The sequence below is a fragment of the Thermobia domestica genome, chromosome 2, assembly GCF_964235325.1.
Source record: "Thermobia domestica chromosome 2, izTheDome1.hap1.1, whole genome shotgun sequence".
Taxonomy (NCBI): domain Eukaryota; kingdom Metazoa; phylum Arthropoda; class Insecta; order Zygentoma; family Lepismatidae; genus Thermobia; species Thermobia domestica.
Genome location: NC_137455.1, coordinates 121,999,490 through 122,022,903, shown reverse-complemented (window position 1 = coordinate 122,022,903; position 23,414 = coordinate 121,999,490). Strand labels below are relative to the sequence as shown.

General features: G+C 33.4%; 1 protein-coding gene across 1 annotated transcript in view; it reads right to left on the bottom strand.

Moving 5' to 3' along the window:
• Rgl (Ral guanine nucleotide dissociation stimulator-like) overlaps positions 1-23,414 on the bottom strand; it is a 225,841-nt gene that overhangs the window by 76,594 nt on the left and 125,833 nt on the right. Inside the window, exon 2 of the mRNA XM_081745578.1 lies at positions 2,215-2,319. Coding sequence (XP_081601704.1) covers positions 2,215-2,319 — 105 coding nt within the window. The remainder of the gene's footprint in view (positions 1-2,214; positions 2,320-23,414) is intronic.

The following is a 23,414-nucleotide window of genomic DNA, read 5'->3' as shown; positions in this document are numbered from 1 at the left end:
ACCATATGTGATGCTCATGGCCTCTCACAGTAATTTGTGACAATGAGCATCATATATCTAGGTATAATGCTCAAGGAACCTGGATAGGTTAGTAATTTGTGATATCAAACATGAGTAATCTATGGTACTCATGGCCCCACAAAGAAATAAGGTGAGCACCACATACGTATGATGCTCATGGCAGTCAACCTTAAGGCAAGTGAATGGTGATGGAAGAATTGGTGGAATTACAATGTGGGAGGAAATTGGAGTACCCCGAGACAATCCATGGACACGGTGTTGTTCAACCATAAATGTACTTAGCCGGAGATCGAACCAAAGACCTCATACACTGCAGGTAAGCGCTCTACCAGTGAAGTTACAATTAAAAAGAAAAAGTCCATAAAGAAGAACAGTTGATTTCCTAGAAGATTTCAATATATCATATTACTATTATGATCATTGGCTATATATCAGGGGTGGCCAACCTTTTTAGCTTTAAGGGCTGCTTTTCGTTTCAGAAATTATTGGCGGTCTACGTATCTGTTCACTAGTCCGCTAGAGGGAATCATAAAAACCAAGTACAGTGATAGATACAGACTGCACGGACACGGATAGATATAGAAACGGATCACCGCATGCTATCTTTCGCAACTCGCTGGTCGACTAGCGTTAGCCATCCCTGTTATACGCTAGAAAATCTATAGCAGAAATCTACAACAGAGTACGCCGATTGTAGGTATACATTAGTGGTGGGCGCACAAAAACAGGTTTTTAGAAAAACTGAAACCGGATATATATTACAATAAGCAGTTGATAAACTGAATTCAAGGTGGTCAGTTGCAGTACGTCTATTGTCCAACGTAATATAGTAAGTACATATCAACCACGTGAAATTAGTTTTCCACCCTTACCACAATTCACAGCTAGGTTATGCTTCTCGAATTAAAACGCCATAAATAAGGAACTTCCTTACTGTGAGTGCCAAAGTAAACGTACAAATTTGGCAATGACACATTATGGCATTCTGCGCAAGTTCATTCTCAAAATTTAATTCCTTAAGTATAGATTAACATTTAAATAAAATGTGAAACATAACACGAAAAACGGTCAAACAATATATCTATTTCATAATGAGACCGTAGTTATATCTGAAGAACTACATACAATGTAGCCAAACCCATAGGGATGCGTTCGAGACGAGTCGAGACAGAATTTTTCTGACAAAATTCGAGTCGAGACACAGCTCTTCCAATAGAGAAATATACATTTTTCGAGTCGAGACATCGCTTTCACAGCACATTTTCGAGACGAGACGGCCTCAAAACTTGTCTCGTGCGCATCACTACAAACCCAAACTATCACTTAACTAAGTATGATGTGCTTTTTGCGCGAAAAATACGAAAACTCAATTTAGGGGTCGTTCAAAAATGTTGTGGATCTTCACTCAAAAAATCCAATATATTTCACTCAATCAAAATTTTCTTGTACGCCTTATATCTCGAGAACCACATACAGTGTAACCAAACCAAAATTAACAATTTACTCAGTATGATGTGCTTATTCCGTTAAAAAAAAAAACAAAAAAAAAAAACGGAAACTTGATTTAGGCACCGTTCAAATATTTTGTATCCCCTGACTCAACAACTAATTATTGCCCAAAATCGCAATCTTTTGGTGCATTTTTTTTTTATTATACCTAAAATTCTTGGCAAAGATTTCAATCTTTTGACCCATTTTTTGGAACATTCCTATAACTCTTGTCTTTGTTGATAACAGAACACATAATCAAATAAATTAGTATCTTGTGTTGTAGCTGAAAAATAACTCTAGTTTATAGTGCAGTATTTATAATATGTAACGTTTCATTACGCAGTAGTTAAGGGAATGAACTACAATCTGTACTGACTTCCGGGTAGTGATCCACTTTAAGTATCAAGAAACAACATCTTGTATTTTAGAATTAAATCCTCAAATCGAAATGTATATTGACCATATAAGTTAAAGTACTCCCATTATTGGAAATGTAAAGTATATATAAAATGCTCTTATAAGAATGATAAAGCATAAGACGAAAGAGAGTCTGTATTTTTTTTCCTCAATATCCCACTTTCGAACAGAGAGCAAGCGAAGATTTATTCAAATGACATTGTGTAAAAATTTCAGAGAGGATGAGAGAGATAGGAATAATTTATTTACATTAATTCATTAAGACCTAATACAGTTGTTACTTACTGTGCAAATACTTTTGGTAGGTCGATGGTAGCGTACTTTCTTCAAATAAACGGTGTAGATGGCCCCCTCCACCTTCTCCTCTCCCCACAGTCTCCATGTTGGCTGCTGCAAAAACAAGGAAAAGAGCACCATTCAGAGAAAAGAACTTATTTACCGCTCATATAATTTCATGATAGTCATGTTATTTTAAGCTGTAAGCTAAACGTTTCCCTACACAAAATTTAAAACTTACTTCGCAACTTTTCTCACAGCGAGAAATCCCTCTAGCTGTCATATAATAGATTTCACTAGATGAAAAACATAAAATTGTGTTGTACAGCAAGCTAGCTATTTCTTTTACGTAAAATATAGTACCATTCTTCTTGCTAAAACACTTTTAAAAAATTAGACTTGGCAATTAAAATAACTTATATTAACAGAAGTATGAGGGACTTGTAGGATCATATAAATATTTGATAAAAAGTTTTCTTTACATTAACAATTTTGAGATGCCTATCTTGGGAATAAGTCATTTCCAAGAGTCTTCGTCCCACTGTACCTTAGAGCTTAAAATTGTGCTTGATTAAAAGCTCCAATTGTGTACATTTAATATTTGCTTTTAGCTTTCCCACAAAGCATCCCAAAAAACTCCAAATCATATTTATGCAGTTAATCACGGACTTCATTATACAGGCAAGCAGTAACGCAGGTAGCGACGTCTATTAGCATGACTGTTTATTCATCTATTAGCATGCCTGTTTATTATTAGGATTTGTATAGCGCAGGTAATAACATGTATTAGCATAACTGTTTATTATTAAGATTAGCATAGCGCAGATAATGACATCTATTAGCATGACTGTTTATTATTAGGATTAGCATAGCGCAGGTAATGACATCTATTACCATGACTGTTTATTAATAGGATTAGCGTAGCGCACAGACTGAGACGCTTACCGTTTAGTATTAGGATAAAATTCTACGTTTTGGCTGTTAGATTAGATATAACAAAATAATAATTTGTTAAGCTCATTTCGTAGGAATGCCGAAACAAGGCGAACATATTATAACCTGGACTTTAAATGTTATTCCGTCTTATTTATGGAAACTCTGGTCGGATCTTCGTTTCTTCTATATCATGTGTAAGTTAAAAAACTGAAATCTTTACGTTCCACGGTTATGCTGGCTAGGCTAAAGGAGACGGTGATGATTAGAAATGAATGAAATGGTCGAATCAAGAAAGTGAGAGGAAACCAGGCTTGGACCCACCTGAAAAAACCCGCCTTAAAACCCACCTGGGTTTTTGAGCTTTTTGTTAGTATATTATTGGTATAACTAAGGTGATCACATTGAAAGTTATTTTATCAGATTTTGAACTTTCTTTAGGCGAATTAGATGCTTTCACTTTAAGGTAGACAACAACATTCAACATACGACCTTTATAAAGTTCTGAATAAACTGAATGAATGAATAAAAAAAACTTCCCTTAGCTTGAGATAATTATAGAACAAATTAATGTGTAGATTATGCTTATAGCCTATTTGAAGTAAAATAAGCAATTTTATATTTTAGAAAAATACTTTCCGTGAATAGTGTGCTTGCTGACTCGGCGCCGCCGAGAGACGTTATCCCTCATACGGTGACGGGTTTAAGGTCATAGGTACCGGTACTAACAGTAGATATGTAAATACATTAGTAAAACTATTAGTATTATTTCTTACCTTTGGTGGTAACAAAAGTATTCAGTAAAATTTGGTTTTCCAACAACAACAGTCATTTGTTGCTACCCTTCAAATAAGCATTCTGTAGAGTCAATACCAGCAATAGCGTAAAAATTCTTTTCAAAATTAAGAAGCTTAATGCTCGGAGCTCCCAAGACTACGTAACGCTTACTATTTCAAGTGCTGAATTCAAACTTCAGTATTAATGGAAGTTTCGATGGACAGTAAAGCAAGCTGCATTTTCAGGGAAAACCTGTCGTGAAAGAAGTGTTCGGGAAATTCCCGCAATTGAATGCGCAAAGCATCGGAAATTAATACTTCAACAATAAAACTATTTATTTTACTGTGGTAGATATTTAATTTCATTTATTACATTTTGCAACATTTACTTTATAACATGTGAATTATAGGCCTATCTTTCATAATTGTTTTAAATTAATTTTCGGAAAAGAATAGGGTTGGTTTTTCACCGGTCTGGCCGGAAATATTGCTGTTATTTTGATTAAAGCCGGTGACCGGTGCACACTTCTTACTAGCCCATTTCTGACCGGTTTTTCAAACTTGTATATAGTTCAAAGTACAGATTTAAAAAATAACTTTCATTCTGTAAATACAAAACTCACCTTTCACCATCTATCAGCGATTAATATATTTTGTTCATCTGCTTACATAATTTTGAAGAGATGACAGGGACTATATCACGGATGGCCAATTCTGGAATTCGGAAAAAAAATTCTGAATTCCGGAATTTTCCGAAATCCGGAAAGTGAAATTTCCGGAATCCCGAAAATTTTGGCCATTCCTACTTTATAGCATTAGGCTTATTAGTGAATGTATTAAGGATATGCAGAATACAGGTACTAATGCACTTTTGTTCACGATAGTATTTTCCTTCTCATGGGGGGAGGGGGATCCGAACAGAGATACATCACACTTAGACCTATATCATAGGGAATTTTGAGGGTGTGCCGGTTTTTCTACTTTCCATAGTTGCCAACACTAGAAAGAACCGTCTTGCAACAAGTGCACGGGAAATTCCCGTAATTGAACGCAGAAAACATCGAAAGTGAACTTCAGCAATAAAACCATTTATTTTACGTTGAAAAATATTTATTTCATATAAAACATTTTGATGAATTGTGTCTTTGTTTCAAATTAATATAGCTATTTGGTATTCATATTTGGCGAATGTCACTGGGCTCCTGGGATGATCTACATTTGTTCGTTTGTCTGCCTGTACTACACAGTGTTCAACTTTCGGACTTTTAAATTTTCAGGATACAAACTAGAGACACACTAACTTTTCTGCATAGATTTTGGCGGCATACCAACGTAAAATTACAAAATGACTCTTTTAAAAAAATAGCGGATATCCACGCTACAAAGGGCAGTTTTCAGTGTTTCAGGTTGAAATTTTCAGAGTAGAAGCACGAAAGACTAAATTAGCTGTATATATTTTGGCGGCATAAAATTTCAAAATAGCGTGTATCCATGCTACAGGGTGCAATTTTTGGACTTTTTAAGTTCAAATTTTGAGGGTAGAAGCACAAGACATTCTAAATTTGTTGTATAGATTTTTCAGCTATCCAATAAAAAATTTCAAAATGGCGGCCATTTTTTCAAAACAGCAGTGAATAGAAAAATGTTGCAAGTTGTGACAATGACAATCTTGAAATATAAATCACATTTTAACATTTTTTCCCCAAAGACATTGAAATATTTCGAAAAAACCCAATTAAACCCGAAAATACCCGAAAAAACCCACATGGACCCAGGTGGGTTGGGTTTTTTCAAAAATACCCGGTTTTTTTCAAACCCTGGAGGAAACGGGAGAATCCCGAGAAAACCCATGCACACGGTGGTTGCCCACCACGAAGCTCACTTGGCGCGGGCTGAAATCGAACCAAGGACCCCATGCACCAGAGGTGAACGCTCTACCACTGTGCCACTGCGTCCCCATGTGTGTAAATTAATGTACAAGAGGAACCGTACGTTGAACAATCATCTCCAGATCTTAGAATTATCGTCTTGATTTCACTTGCATGTAGTAGGCCACCATCTTTTCCATTGTCTTTTCTTCAGGATAAATTTAGCCATTTGTATGTATGTGCATAACAGATTTAAAGATTTACTGAGAATGTGAAAAGTAATGTAAACATAATCATTCAATATACTGTGTACCTTCTCCAACTAGAAGAAACAATCTTTAATATATTTAATGCAATGTTATATATGAATATTATTTATCTTTAGTATATTTAGTAAATAGTATATTTAATGCAATGCTATATGAATATTATTTATTATACGTTCGTCGAATCAGAAATCTGAAGAATAGTAATGGAAGTACAGTAATTTGTTTGAAGATGTCTTGCAACCATTTGCGTTGTGTTGGAGACTACTATGGCATTAACGAGATCAATGACACAATACCATTAGTTTAAGTCGTTGCAGCCATTATTCAACCCAGTAGTAGCTAATTTGTTCAAGTCAGTGAGTGCTTTGTAGACTTGTTAAAATGTGATTCACTAAACAAGAAGAAGTAACGTAGTTAGGTATGTATTATATTCCTAGTATAGAAAAGTTTTCGCTTTATAATTTCGCACGGTATTTGATTTCAGTCGCGTAGTCATATACATATACGCACGAAAGGAGGTTTTGTTTCAAACTGTTCATATTCTTGATTTCTATAAAAGAAGAACGGAAAAGGGAGGGAGAATATCTCAGTTGATATATCATATTTGTAGTTGTTGTGTAGAAAGAAGGTATTTCAAATGAAAGTTTAAATTGAAGGTACTATAGTTGTCTTCTGGTAAAACACGAACACTAGCTTTACATACCAGAGAACTGAATTAAGACTTAAAAAAAAAAGCTTTCTAATAATCCTTCAAGTACTTTTACCATTATTATTTTTTGAAGTTTTATTCCATTGTTCATTTTCTAGGCAGAAAGTTTGCTATAATAATAATAATAATAATAATAATAATAATAATAATAATAATAATAATAATAATAATAATAATAATAATAATAATAATAATAATAATAATAATAATAATAAATGAACCAGCTTTCCGTCCAGTGATTTAGGAGACTTCAAGAACGGATGGAACCATTGCGTACATAGAGGGAGAGCTCCAAGTTTTCAACAAGGGGGAGTTCCTAGTTCCCTCTCCAATAAGATTATATGAAGAAAATATATATTTACCATATTAAGAAATATATACAAAGATCTTGAAAACAAATGAATCTAATAGTTTAAACTCTCTCCTTGATAAAATTATGTCTACATCATTGGATGGAAATGAGTAGTACTGGAAGAACTGGAAAAATGAAAAGAGTGGGAAGAACCCACGAAATCTCAGGAGATGAATACTTAAATTTTCCCTTAAGAGTTTGCTCAGATTAAACTAATAATAGAGCTGTTTCGTGGCTAAACGGTCAGCGAACGAACCTTTAGCGTGGGAGACCCCGGTTCGATTCCCACAAGGAGTTCATGTAGACGTCAAGCTGTAGGTCCATGTCTCATTTAGCCTCGCTGCTGAAAGGGACGTTAAACCCAAAATCAAATCAAGTCATATAAACTAATAATAATAATCTATATATTCAAATGCTAGGTTTATATGTTTCTCTCCATTCCTTTGGACAATGAGATCTCGAAAACCACAAGTGCTAGAAACATGCCGTTTTCATTGCTCGAATCCAAATTTTGTGTAGATTGTCCAGTTCTCATTCAAATCTTCAAAACCGTATCATTGTTCTAGTCAACAGTTTAGGGGTCGTTTTGGGCCCATAAGGTTAACATTGTTGCGGCCCAAACTACGATGTTAGGCAACCAGTAGAGAAGTTACGTACGGTTGGTTGACGGACATGTCAGGCGTTTTGCTTAAATCTGAATGGCAAAACCTATTACACGCAGGCAACTTTAAAGGCCTCAAAGGAAGCAATGAGGCGTACTCGGACTGATATGGATTTATTAGAAAAAAAAATATTTCCACTTGCTATCGTGTTACTTCTACAAATTTGCTAGAAACTTACTCCAACATCTATAGATAGCAATTCACTTCCTTTGTGAGTCTCCTATCCTTTACTTGTGTGAGTAAGGAGACATGCACAGCAGTGCCGGATTGGCCACGTTGGCTAATCGGCAATTGGTGGTCCCGTAGGGATTACGAGGCTTAGGACCTGTAGGCCTTGGTCCAAATTTTGCGATCGCAAATGCTTTCTTGAGTCTTCCTACCAAAAAGGTTGCGGGAGCCTAATTTCGTCTTTCCGAAAGAAGTTCTCTCGGTCCGCCCTTGCTCATATCAGGAAGGACCCGTGAGCCAGTAGAACTTCTCTCTAACTCTATGGCCTATGGAACCTTGAGGTTCAATTCCGCGTTCACAAAAGCTCTCCACTGACTTCTATCCTTAACCAACTGGATCTAGTTTTTACTCTGTATTCCTATTTCTGCGAGATCCATCTTAATATTGCCCTCTCATCTACGCCTGGGTCTTCCTAATGGCTGTTTTCAGATTGCTCTTGCAGTTAAGACTTTGAAAGAATTCCTACTTTTTTCCATTCTGGCTACATGACCTGCCCACCAGAGCCTCCTAGACTTGATGACTCTAACAATGTTCGGTAAACCGTATAAATTATGTAATTCCTCGTTATGAAGTTCCCGCTATTCCAATTCCCGTTTCCCCTGGGTTCGAATATTCGTCTCAAGATCTTGTTCTCAAATACTTTCAGTCTACGTTCGTCCCCCAGAGTAAGCGACCATGTTTCGCAACCATATAGAACAATTTCCATGTATTTAGTTTTGTCTGCATTTACTTCTAAACCTATGTCCCTGCAAGCATTAAATAAGACCTCTGCATTCCTTTCCATTGTTCTCCTATCATCCCCTACATCAGCATACGCCATAACCTGGTGAATACCATTCAACTCTAGGCCTGGTTGCTATTTTTGATTTTCCTTATAGCATAAAGTTGAATAGTAATGACAACAACACACATCCTTGTTTCAGGCCATTCTCGACGTGAAAGCTCGTGGACAAAGATTTTCCTTCGCAGACTTTACTTTGGGATTTATTTAAACATATCTTAGTTAATCTAATTAGCTTTCTCGGTATTCCCAATTCTGTAAGAACGTTGTATAATGTTTCTCTCCTAACCGAGTCGTACGCCTTTCTAAAATCAATAAATAATTAATGTACCGGGGTATTGTATTCCCATTTCTTTTCGAGTATTTGTCGAGTGGTAAATATTTGGTCGATAGTTCATCGATTAGGTCTAAATCCGCACTGATAATCTCCAATAATTTCATCTGCGAACTGGGTCAATTTTGCTAATAGAATATTTGAAAGGATTTTATAGAATGTTGACAAGAGAAATGCCTCGATAATTATTGTCGCCTTTCTTGTGATTGGAAAAATTCTTTCCACTCTTGTGGAAATTCTTCCTTGTTCCAGATAAGGAGAATGAGTCTGTGTATCTTTTCCCACAATTTTTTGCCTAAAGTTAAAATCAATTCAGCCGGAATTCCGTCTACACCCGGAGATTTGTGTTATTTTAATTTCTTTTTAGCGATTTCTACTTCTATTCGCTTAGGGTCTGGAATATACGGTTCTCGGATGTGTATTTCCCTTTCTCCACTCATATTAGTTTTTGGCTGTGTGTTAAGCAAATCGTAAAAGAAATCGAGTAAAACTTCAAACTTAGCAAAGGCCCCCTTTAAGCCGTAAAACGGGCCCTTGCGCTTATTCACTTTTCCCTATTGTCTCATGCGAACATCGATAAGTCAAAACCATTTGTCTCCTTTACGTTTTACGTTCACGTAAAATGATTTATTCCAGAATGTAGACAAAGAAAAAGTAACTGATTCGATTGCCTCATCAAGTGAAGAAGTGCGTTAAAACTTTCAAAGTTACTGAAATAACTTCAGGATTGCGTTTGATTACCTCAATATTATTGTAACCTTTTTTGCGATCTGTTTTGTACTACATGTTTATTTAATACAGAAAATATGATTTTGTCACTTATGTTTTGCAACTGACGTGTTATGTATATATATATACATATATATATGTGTGTGTGTGTGTGTGTGTAGGGGCCCTTTAAGGACCCGCGCAAAGAACCTTCAACTGGGCTAGTCCGGCACTGATGCCCAGTGGGAAGAAAATTCATGGTCATAACAGAACGATGCGTTGAGTAGACTGCGGAGGTACAGCTAGTCTACATATTAAAACGCTAGAAAAGTTTATACAGTATGTTCGTGGCCAATCCTTTCGACAATGAGATCTCGAAAATCACAAGTGCTAGAAACGTGCCGTTTTTGCTGGTCGATTCCAAAATATTGTGTAGATTTGCAAGTTCTCATTCATTTTTTTTAAAACTTGTTTTTGTTTTTCTATTCCACATTTTAGGTGTCGTTTTGGCCCTATTAGTTTAATATTGCAACTAGGTTGATACCCTTGTGAAAGCCAACTAGTAGAGGAACTACATATAGCGGGTTGATGGACATTTCAGGCGCTTTCCTTTAATCTGAATGAGAAAAGCTATTGCAAGCTGGAAACTTCGAAGGCTTGTGGACCCACAATGAGGCGTACTCGGATATAGAATTATGTTTCATTTGGTATCATCTATCACTTATCCCAATTTGCCACGAACTCCCCACAACTCCTCTTTGAGAGTCTTCCTGTCATTTACTTGTGTTCATAAAGGGACTTGCACAGATATAGTGAGAAGTGGAAGAAGATTTATGCTCATGTTAGAACTGTGCGCTGTGTAAAGCTAGTAATAATAATAATAAAGATCGGTTATAGCGTACAGTGTTTATAAAAATGCTATTGACAAGACGACTCCCAGAATTTTAATGTGTGTGTTTTTATATGTATACTCTTGTTCACACAAAACTTGAACACCAACCTCTCTTTTAGAGTTCCTGTATGATAGATATATAGATCTATGATAGAAGGGTTACATATCAAACAAATCTGAATCTTTGATATTTCATTTAGAATTCATAATATGGCCTTTAGAGGAGAGGTAAGTGAACATATATCTTTGGAACAATACTCTACGCGTATGTTTAACTAGGGGAAACGTAGTTACAAGAACCACAGGAATGACTGGGGGACTACAGAAAGCGATGTCTCCTTAACCATAGAAGTACATTTCCAGTTCACGCTACACAATTAAAGCCCTGCCTGTTGATCTAATGGCTAGCGCACTTACCTTTGCTACGCATGGTCCCGAAGTCAATTAAATGCTGCTAGCAAATTCAAGTGTCTTTCGTGTTGCTAAGCCTCTTGTTAAGGTACATTTTGTATTGTCAACCTGCACGCGCTACCGAGTAATGTTCGTCTCCTTGGCCACTGGAACATTAATTACATCGTACAAATAAAACCATTGGATTAGTTCATTTACTGAAATAGTGTGACTTGATATAATTTTGGACAATAGTTACACAGTCCATACAGATAAGAATTTAGTTCACTAAACATGTTTATTTAAATGCAATATGTCGAAAGCGTAATATGTTACATTCGTAATTCTCATAATGTTATAAAATACACTGAAATACGTTTTATGAAATTTGTGATGTGTTATGAAAATTTAATGTATATCTTTTCAGTAGTAGATGTGAAGCAGGAGCCAACAGTTTAATATGGAATCTGAGCCACACGTGCTCCAACGGGAATGGAACCACGAGATTACACACAGAGAAAGCACATACGTTGGGCAGTACTCGTGTACAAAGCATAATCGTAAACACAAAATGATCGACTTGTACACATTTTATTTTTACAAGTTGCAAAACTCTTGGGAAGTAATTGCTTCCATAATTTATTTTCCAGGGAATGTCTTCCGAGGATATACATTATTTGTTCTAACGATTCAATTAAGAATATTTTATGACCGCTGTTTTCTTCCAATTTATTTCACATGAAAAATAGAAAGAATAATTTATTGTAGGATTTAGAGTAGAATAACTAGGGATAAACTCCGAAATATGTAATACGCTCCTCTTTTGTTACAAACAAGATCTATGCTTTCTCTACGAATTCGCTTCTCCGTAAGCTTTCAATATGATGAAATGAATTAAACCAAAATGAAAAGATTCAACTCTATAGAGCTTTAGAAGAAGGCTGCTGTGTCTCTCGTAGGCTTCAAGAAAGAAGAGAAAACAAGGCCATAATGGTGGTAATAGACCGACAGGAAATTGATTGCACACGCCCATCATTTTGTTGGTTAATGGCTATTTTACGCGGAAATTGGTCTCAATAGCAGCATGCGATAGGAATTTTCATTAGCTAACAAAACTTCTAGCGAGATAACAAACTACGTAACTAATAAGGGAGATTGATCGTTTCTGGAACATTTTCAGTTAACGAAGTATATAAACGATACACAATTTCATTTTACATCTTTCATAGACGCCTATTTTTATTTGTTCTGTATAAAATAATAAGTATCAATTATATTTTTTAAAAAAGCAACAGATGTTAAAATATCATCACTGATTTCTCTTAAATTTTTAAAAATAATGCTTTTTTTCTAACAGATTAGTGTAAAATCAAACTAAAGTACGTTATAACTCATAAAACTTCGTGATGTTTACAAAATATTATGAAATGCAGAAATATGATCAGTTCATTTAGAAATGCAAGATCTTTACACAAGAATTTTAGGAATGATCCAAAATATGCATCAAAAGATTGCGAGCTTGGCCAATAATTAGTTTTTGGATCAGAGGCCACAAAGTTTTTGAACGGATTCTAAATCGAGTTTTCGCATTTTCTAGGGAATAAGCACATCATACTGAGTTAACTAAGAGTTTGGGTTTGGCTACACTATATGTACTTCACATGTAAGGCGTACAAGAAAATTTCTGATTAAAATATATTCTATCTTTTGATCCAAAAACTTAATTAATATTGCATTCTTATTTTGTTTGTTCAGAATTCTGCTTATAATGAATCATTTAAATTTGTAACAGAAACGTTTTTAAAAATCGAATGAGTCTAAAGAAGAACAGTTAAAAATTGTAAGTCATAAAACAGTATAATAAAGTAAAATAACTTCCTCTCTTACATATAAAAAATTGTAACAACAAATATTTAAAGTGAATGGAATATGAAGTGATGTTCAAGAGTATCGCAATTATATTTTACCATTTTAGAACCTGTTCACATATACAGAACGATTTTCTCCTGAATAACCAGTGTAACGAAAACAGCCCATATTTATTTAAGATTGATGTGGACATACTTTGAAAACTACGTTCTAAAATCGAAATACAATTTTGTTACTTTCACAATAATCTGAGAATATGATTAAGTATTTTATTGAATCTACTATTTAAAAATGTCCAAATATGATGTATTTCCTTTGGAAATTTTTTTTTGGATCAAAAGATTCAATATGTTTGTCAAAAATCTTCTTGTATATCATATATATGGAGAACTACACAATGGGTGGCCCAAAAGTAGGTATACAGTACCGTACTGATCAGCTCATTGTATTCTATACCCTTTCTTATTGTTATCCATGTTTCTTTATTATTTGTTCTTAATGTCTGTTTACCTACATTTTAAACTAGGAAGAGCCGAAGCAAACCCATAAACTGGAATGTTATACTCGATCAATGAAGGGTGTATACCTACTTTTGGGCCACCCTGTACATTGTAGCCAAACCCAAACTATCACTTAACTCAGTATGATGTGCTTATTTCCTAGAAAATAGAAAAATTTGATTTAGGGGCCGTTCAAAAATTTTGTGGCCCCAGGTCCAAGATTCAATACATTTCATTCAATCAAAAATTTTCTTATACGCCTTATATCTGGAAAACTACATATAGTGTAGCCAAACCCAAACTATCACTTAACTCAGTATGATGTCCTTATTCCGCAGAAAATACGAAAACTCGATTTACGGACGTTCAATAATTTTGTGGCTTCTAATCCAAAAACTAATTATTGACCAAGATCGCAATCTTTTGACCCATTTTTTTTTTTTTTTGGATCATTCCGAAAATACTTGTTTTATATAGTGCTTGCTAAGAAGCAATATTATTGTATAGACCACCACCACGAGTTCTTTTCACCAATATTTTGATTTATTCCGAAACGACACTCATATTAAAACATTAGTCGAATCGTTGAGTTCGAAAACCGGTCATCTCCATCGAAGCTAATTTGAGAGGAGTGATAAACAAAACTAAATTAATCAATATACATCTGGCATATACGGCATATATATCATTCTCGGACTGTAGAACTGACATTTTTCTTCTTTCCAAAAATAGAAATAACCCTATGAAAAATGTCAGATACATATTGATTAATTTAGTTTTGTTTGTCACTCCTCTCAAATTAGCTGCGATGGAGATGACCGGTTTTCGAACTCAACAATTCGTAATGCACATATCTCCAAACTTACAGTTTACCTAGTGCTGTCTATATAATACCAAATGAAAGAATTCTATCATATGGTAAATTGAACCTATTACTATTGAGATTCATCTCAAGAGTTGTCATGCTAACAAGTGCTTTCTCCAAGTATCATTAATAACAAAGGTTGATGCTACTCGAAACTTCAATGGCGTGTAATAACGTTACATGAAATTAAGCTATACAAACTCCCATCAACTTTCTTAGTCGTGTATTTTGAGGTACTCTTTCTTGCACTAGAACAGTTAACAAGAGACTACTCTCATAATTTTATATAATAAAAGTTTGTGAGGAGGGAAAAACAAATGAAAGAAAAAAAACAGATTGAAGATCCTCATCGTTCCAGAAGAACGAATAGTTTTTTTTTTTTTTAATGAACGTTTTGTATTCATTATGACGTCACTTTGAAGACAAGAGATTTGGGAAACACATTCATTGACCATGAAGGTTACTTCAGGCCGTCAGCGGAACTAAAAAGTTTCTAAGTTTAAGCACAATAATGCTACTGGGAACATTTTGTTATTCTTCCACTAGATGACTTATAAAAAATTACATTTTACTTAGACATGTTCTTACCACGTGTTTCTATAACCTACATAATTGCGAAGTTGTACTTCTTATGTTACTGTAAGTATTAGCAGTATTTTGCTGCCGTAGCCAATTGTTTTTTTCTTTCGTATTTCTTTTTTTTAATCTTCCCAACGGATAAAAAAACAACATGTAATAACAATTAAGAAATCCCCTTTTTACGTAGTTTCAAAAAATGGGAAAAAGAATGTTTTGCTTTCCTACGCGTCAATGAGAATTCCTAGAAGTCATGCAAGTTATTATGATGAGATAGGGGAAAAAGTTAAATGATACATTGGAAATTATAACCTGTTGTTCCTAGAACGTCAACAAAAACCGTTACATTTTAATGTTTAAACTACACGTGCGCAATAATAGGGAGTAGCTTGTTAACTCCTTACCAGTTGATTCATAAATAAGGAAGAGGATTTTTAATCACTCCTAATTTCATTAAAGAAAATTGCATTGTAACGTAGTTTTTTTTACAAAGTTAAAAAACGGCGACAATCTTGAATTTTCCCTATCTCAATCTTACTTTTATTTTATCTTTAAAAAAAAACTAGAATATTATAAAGCAGTCAAAAATTGAAGAATCTTTTGAAAATTGTCAAATACAAACTATTATAAATTCCACGAAAATCGAAAAATAAATGCAATGTGATCTCTATTACGTTCTGTAGCTATGTTTATAAGTTTTGACTTTGTTTAATTTTGCAAGAGTATATGAGTACGAAATGTTTTAGATTTGCAATAACAGAAAATGATTTAAATAACATTAAATTTAGCGTTAGGTATAATGGCTATACATCCTCTACTTATAACATTACATCTGGAGTACCTCAGGGTTCTAACCTGGGTCTCTTGCTGTTTTTCCTTTATACAAATTATTAACCTAATTAAGTTAACCTACATTAAAATCTTAACACTGTGCAAGATCAAGTTACGTTGCAAGATTAACTAATATTGATATATTAGTTAAATGGTCAGAGAATAAATTCTTACCTTTGACTGCTGCCAAAATTCAGGGTATAACTATTTCCAGGAAAATTTATATTTTGCCTTATAAATATATAATAGGTAATCAGGAAATTGTATTCGGAACTTATATTAAAGATCTTGCAATAATATTGGGCAACAAACTAATATTTCAGAAACATTTACAGGTAATCATCACATTCACAGTAAGGCCAGAAAAAAATTAACAAAATTAAAATGGTTTTGCCTTAATTTTTCCAATATTAATACTTGCAAAATTCTCTACATGTCTAAGGTGTGTTCTCATTTTGAATGAGTACGGTGATTTGGAACAACGAAGCTAACTATTTTCTAAATACTATTGAGTCTATTCAGAATAACTTCCTAGCCTGCTTACCAGGAAGTTCAAAGATTTCGATGATATGAGTTTGTCTAGTACATCTTTTGTCCTTAGCTGATATGCGATATATTTTCTATATTATTTAATATTATTTTTCATAATATTCTTCACGGAGGTTTCTATATTAATGGTTTTATTTCATAAGAATTCCTTACCGCAACACTAGAAATTTAGTTTTTTTCTTTACAGCTTCTACTGTAAAACCATCTATTTATAAAAACAATTTATACTGCAAATAAATTTTATTCTATTCTAAATATTTTTCAAACAAAATTAAAGTTCGCTCAAAATTTATCTAGTTATTAAAAAACGTTTAGTGTTATCTATTTAATTTAAAATGGTGTCATTTGAATTATTCTCTTTTTGTCTGCTTATTTATTTTATGGTTGTTAGTTCAGGATTTTAACTATCTCTTTCTTCTTTTAATTTTCTTCTAGGTTTAAGATTTGCTACTTTTTTTTAGATCTGCATGATCAGATACTTCATGTTTTTCTTTTACCTGTAATTGCAATTTAATTCAATTTTATGCAGTATACATTTTCTATATGATATAAAAAATAATATATTTTCAAACCTATAATTGAGTAAATCCAAAGTACAATTCATCCATATGATATTTTCTCCAAAGTACAATAAGACATTTTGCCCAAAAGACCAAATTTTACAATATTTTACAATGACTAAAATTTGTAAACATGATCACAAAATAAAATTAAAGACAATAATGAGTACGCACAAGAGAATGTTCCACATCATACTTGCTTTGTAATACAGATAATATATTAATATTAAAATTGTTATTTGTGAATTTTATTTCTTACTTCATGTTCTTTTATCTTAGTTAGTATGATTTTATTAATTATATGAATTAGTTTTCTTGTAATCTCCCCTGTTTTATTTATATCATATTTTATTCCTGTATAAGAACATTTATTAAGTTTATTGTATGTTAAAGTTTCATGATTTCGGCTGCATGTGCAGCTTCTATGTAGTACGATTATATATTGCATGTATAATTTACCTATAATATGTTCTACGTCATTATTGCATGAGTTTAATTGCATGTATCATATACCTACTACCCAGGCGCTCTAAATGCTGTTTGCTGCCTAACAAATAAAGAAATTATTCACTGCACCTGATGTAAGTACGCGTTTTATAAAGAACTAGTATTCTGATCTGTTAGTTGTAGGAGTCTTGCCCACGAGACGAGAAATAAGGTTTTCTTATTTTGTCTCGATTCTCGAATATTTTTTTCTCTTCTTTCTCGATTGTTGAGAGCTTTTCTCGCCTCGTCTTGAATTGTTTGTCGTTCCGCTTTTGTAAATTTATATACAAAATTTATGCTCTGATTTTAGACTTCCAAATTATGCTACACATAAGTGTCAGAAGTCTTACAGATAGGCTTTGTTCATCCGTCCGTCTGTTGACAGTATCAGAACAAAACCGGTACGAGATATCGAGATGAGATTTTTTTGTAATCGATTCAGCGTATCAAGAATGGATTCCATCCCCTCCATTAACTCTCTATTCAAACCAAAAGTGGTTCAAATTAGTTATTTCCGGTTTCAACATTTATGGCCATAAAATGAAAACGGTAACAGTTAGCGAGAACCGTTTTTTTAATTTATTTATTTATTTATTGCAAACGATTCAGTATATCAAGACAACGTACCATGATTATTTTGAACATTCTATCAAAACCGGTAGTGGTTCAAGTTTAATATAATTCACAGTTTCAATACTGATTTCCACAGTATTAAACCCTCCATTCAAACCAGAAGTAGTTCAAATTAGTCATTTCCGGTTTCAACGTTTATCATCACAGTACAAAAAACATCAAATACCGAGAAGCGGTGTTTAGCAAACGATTCAGGGTATCAAGGCAACACACCACGACTATCATGAACACATTACCAAAACCAAAAGTGATTGAAATTTACTACTGTTTCCAGTTTCAATACTGATTTTCGTAGAACAAAAACTGTACGAGATATCACGATGCATTTTCTTGCAATTGATTCATCATCCCAAAAATATGTGTCATTTCCTCTCTAACTTTCTTTCAAAGCAGGAAGTAGTTAAAATAAACCATTTTGTGTTTCAACATTTAATGCCATAAAACAAAATAGTATTAGATAGTGAAAAGCGGTTTTCTACAAACGATTAAGGGTATCAAGAGAACATGCCATTACAACCCTTAATACGTTACCAAAACCAGAAGTGGTTGCAAATTACTACTACTTCCGGTTTCAATAATTTCCGTGGGGTAAAAATAGCAAGATATATCGAGATGGAGTTTTATTATTTTTTTTTGCAATCTCCTCCCTTATCCCCTTTTTGACTCCGGAAGTGGTTAAAATTAACCATTTCCGGTTTTAACATTTATTTCCATAGAACAAAAATGGTAAAAGATAGTGCTAAGCTGTTTTTTGCAATCGATTCACAGTGTCAAAAGAACATATTATTACAACCTGCATCATTCTACCAAAACCGGAGGTGGCTGGAATTTACTATTACTTACTGTTTCAATACTGATTTACGTACAGCAAAAACGGTAAGAGATATCGAGATACTTTTTTTTTTTCAATCTTCTCTGCTTCCCAAGCGTAGGTTCCATCTCCTCCCTCAACTCTCCATTGAATCTGGAAGTGGTTAAAATTAACGATTTCCGGTTTCAACCTTCCTCGTCACAGAACAAAACCAATAAGACAGCGAGTAATGGGTTGTTGATACGGGTTCAACATCCGAGAAACAGGTTCTATCTTTGATCTTATTAATATATTGCAACCATTACTTTATATTTGTTGCAAAGGAATTTGACTTTTGAATCTCGCAGTAACTGTGTGATCACACATAGACCATTAGATGTACTACTTCATGTTTGTGTATTGAATACCCGTAGTTTGGAAGTTTATCTTAGTTTCACAGAGTAACATTCATGTCCTAAACGGCACAAGACCTAAATGGCATAAGTTCTAAAAATATAGGCACTGGACCTGAATTTTAGGTCTTGTTCCGTTTAGGATTAGTGCCGCGAAATGATTTTTAAGTCTTGTGCCGTTTAGGTCTTGTGCCTTTTTCATTCACCTGCTTTAGTTCTGAAATTCGCCACCACCACACGAAATTGCGACGACGCACTAATTAGTTGCCAATAATGTTACGAACGTACCTAATTCCAACGGCGACAGCTATATTTGTACTATTAAAATTATTATTATCATTATCTGTTCTGCAGTCATACATGAATTACATTATATAACCTATTTCATTCTAAGAATTAATTATATAATTGATTAAGAAATTAGTTTCTTTCAAATGGAGATACGAGAATCCCATGACAAATTCCTAAAACAGAATTAAATAAAAATGTTTAAAAAGCATATTTTACCAAATTTTTCTGAAACCAAGCAAGCATTCAGAATTGCAATATATATACTCTGTGGAGTGTATTTTCTTAAGAGTAGGACAAAAGCCCACTCTAACTTTCCAAAGGTAGGACAAAAGCCCACCAAAGTTTGCTTAATTAGGACAAAAGCCCACTAGATACTTCACAAGTGAACACTAAATACCGACTATATATATTAAGAACGCAGACAGTTACTGTATTTCACAGTGTGTTTTGATAGAGTTGATACGTATAAGCCAGGAAAAATCAGCAAATAACAATAAATTACTAATGTAATATGCAAGACAATACGTTTCAAGAAACCAATACATTTAGGGATGTAACCTGCAAACTTTTCCAGGGGAGTAGGCTTTTTCATATTAAAAGTAAACCAAAAGTATGTTTCCAAATTAAGAAAGCTTCAATAAGTCAATAAATCAATAAGTCACATATAACAAACGTACATAAATACACATATTATTATTATTATTATTATTATTATTATTATTATTATTATTATTATTATTATTATTATTATTATTATTATTATTATTATTATTATTATTATTATTATTAATAATAATAATATATCTTCAGATTGTTACCTTTTTGATACCTGGGTCTTGACAGTGCGTGAATTTAAAACTACAACTTGTGGGAAATGTATGAGTAAGAAATCGGAAACTGTTCATGAAAGTCCATTTGTTTGACTGTCTTCTTATCATCTTCTGTACTCTTATATAAAAGTGTTAAGATAAGTGACTTTCTGGGCATACTACTACAAGTAGAGTCGTTAAATTTTAATTTTAAAAAAATCATTTTCTTAGGAAAGCAGGATATAAGAGAGAATTTTTGGAAATACGTATCGTAAAAAGGGTGGGGTAAGATTTTTTTTTAGAGAGAGAGAGAGAGTATTGTATCTCGTAAATCTCTGAAGCTAGTAAAATGAAACTTGGCATATAAACTTTCCACTGTAAAACAGACAAATAAACAAATTAAAAAAAACTGAAAATTCAACACATAAAAGGGAAAGAACAAAGGGTGAACTTTCTTCAATGTTCGAATTCTCCATTACCTATTCAGAAAATATTTATAAAGCAAAGTAGGATTTGCTTAAGCGGAATGCGTAAAACTCGGTATTTCAACTTTAAGTAAAAGTAATAAAATATATGTTTCAGCGTCTTGAAAATTAAATTCCTAAGAGAGAAGGAGGGTTAATTTCTATAGTATTAAAATTTCCCACTGCTTATGAAATTTGGGCAGAAAACTCTTTTTCCTTTAGGTCTGGGTTCGTCCAGTTAAGCAAATGAGAGTACAAAATGGATGATTAATTAGGTTCTTTTAAATATTTTAACATGTTGACATAGTTTAATTTTTTTACAGTGTTTCTTTCACATTCCATTATAAACATTTTTAATTTGCTGTAATTATTAAACACAGACTAACCCCCACTTGGGAGGCCAAGAGTTTGTTTTAGGTGATAAGCCATCATTTGCCGTCCGTGACACAACCTTTGATTTTAACTTCACGTACAATAAAGGTTCAGGTCTAAAAAATGTAGCATATCCGAAATATTATTATTATTATTATTATTATTATTATTATTATTATTATTATTATTATTATTATTATTATTATTATTATTATTATTACTAAGATTAATAGTTAATTCCAACGGTAACACCTATGTTAGTAATACTAAAACTATTGTTAATAATGATAACGAGTAAAGAGTAGTTATTTACGAGTATGACAACTATTTGCTACGGAGAAAGTTGAATATGATAAATATATGTGTAAAAATAATTTACTTCTAATCAGCACAAAGAAAGCAAAATTTATGACGTATATAGGGTCTAACTAAAACACAACATTATGTTACTAATATGGGGCCAATGATGTGGGAATAGAAAAACAAACAAACGTTATGAAAGATCTGGAAATCACATTTAATAGGTTGTTAATATTTTGTCACCACACAAATGTTATCATGCAAACTGCAAGAAAGAACAATAGGATTTATGATTTATTATTTTAGAAAGATAGAATATGTATTTATACAAATTACTCGTAAGAACTAAGCTAGAATCTGGTTTCGTAATATGAAACAGTATATCTAAAACTTTTGACTAACAGATTGACAGTATTCTTGGCACGGACGCGATGGTAGCGCCACAAGGGATTTTTAGGTCCAGTGCCGTTTAGGACTTGTGCTACGAAATGATTTTTAGATCTTGTGTCGTTTAGGTCTTATGCCGTTTAGGACTAGTGCCGCGCAATGATTTTTAAGTGGACATAGTGTTCTGTAGCTACAGCAGAATCAGAACGTTGTTTCAGTACATTAAAAAGGATGAGGACTTGTCTAAGGAATTCGATGAGCCAAGACAGACTCAATGCACTAACAATGTTGTCTACACACAAAGACTATATTACCACAATAAAGGAATTCAACACAAAAGTGACCGACAAATTCTCCAGCCTTAAGCATAGAAAGCAGAGTATATGTACAGATAATTAGGTGAGTACCATTTATTACAGAAAATATTTTATGTTACTTGCTGTACTATGATCAGGGCTGTAGTCGAGGGTACACGGCGGTACAGGCCGCATATCCTCTGCTTAATTTCAGTCATTAGAGTGTACCTTCTGCTTCAAAGCGTACAGTACTTGCTGATTTTATTTCGTTTATATTTATTTATTTAATCGGGCCATGACTTCAATGATAAAGTGACTATATCACCTTTTTCTCTTATATTCTTAGCAGGTGTTCAAATATATGAATCATGAAAAAAAAAATCCGCGCGATTTCTCCTGCTGTTTCTTGAAGTGAGTTGGTTCCTTCTCCATAACTAAACCCATTTATGTTATTAATAGCGTGATTTAAGTAAAGAGTATCATCAAGAAAATAGCATGAAATGCTTTTAGACTATGAAACAGTAATGTATTCTTTCTAATTGAATTAATTAATACATACGATTTAAATTGTTTATTAAAAATGCTTTCTATGTCTTGTATGACAATCATAGATGATCACAAAACAAGGCATACCCTCTGAAAATTTTAAGACTACAGCACTGCCTATGATTATGCTTACTGTGTTAGTATGATAAGTTTTTCGGACCACAATTTCGAGTTTTTTAAGCAATTCACTTAATAATCAAATAATAACAATAATAATATCTTAGTAGTAGTAATAGTAGCAGTAGTAGTAACCATAAAGTATTTGTCTTGAGGATTGGCACACCCTACCTTTTATTCCACGAGCCGCCACTGAACTTATGTTTGAACAGAACATACCGTCCGACTCTATACACTATTGAACACCCTTTTAGTGCAGATAGATTTGTGTCTCTCCTTTCACTTTAAATGAATTGTGCTGTGCATAACATTTTACTAAAATCTAGTTATTCATAAAGGTCGATGTCTACCAAGAAAAGGAAAGAAATTAGAAATCGAAAGTACCACTGCGAAAGGCATGTAAGAAAAAATACACGTGAGATTAGGATTATACATGATCCCTTTCTACATGCTGAATTCTTGCATGCTGTCTACATGTACCCAGATTATCCGTGTAAGACAAAGAAAATATGATTCCAGAAATATAAGTTGCAAATTTATGAGCAAGATTAGTTTCTTAAGAAAGCTCACATTTCTCACGAGAATTTTTTTCCATTTAAGACTGCACTGACTAAGTGTTATATAATAATTCCACGATTAAATGTACGAATATT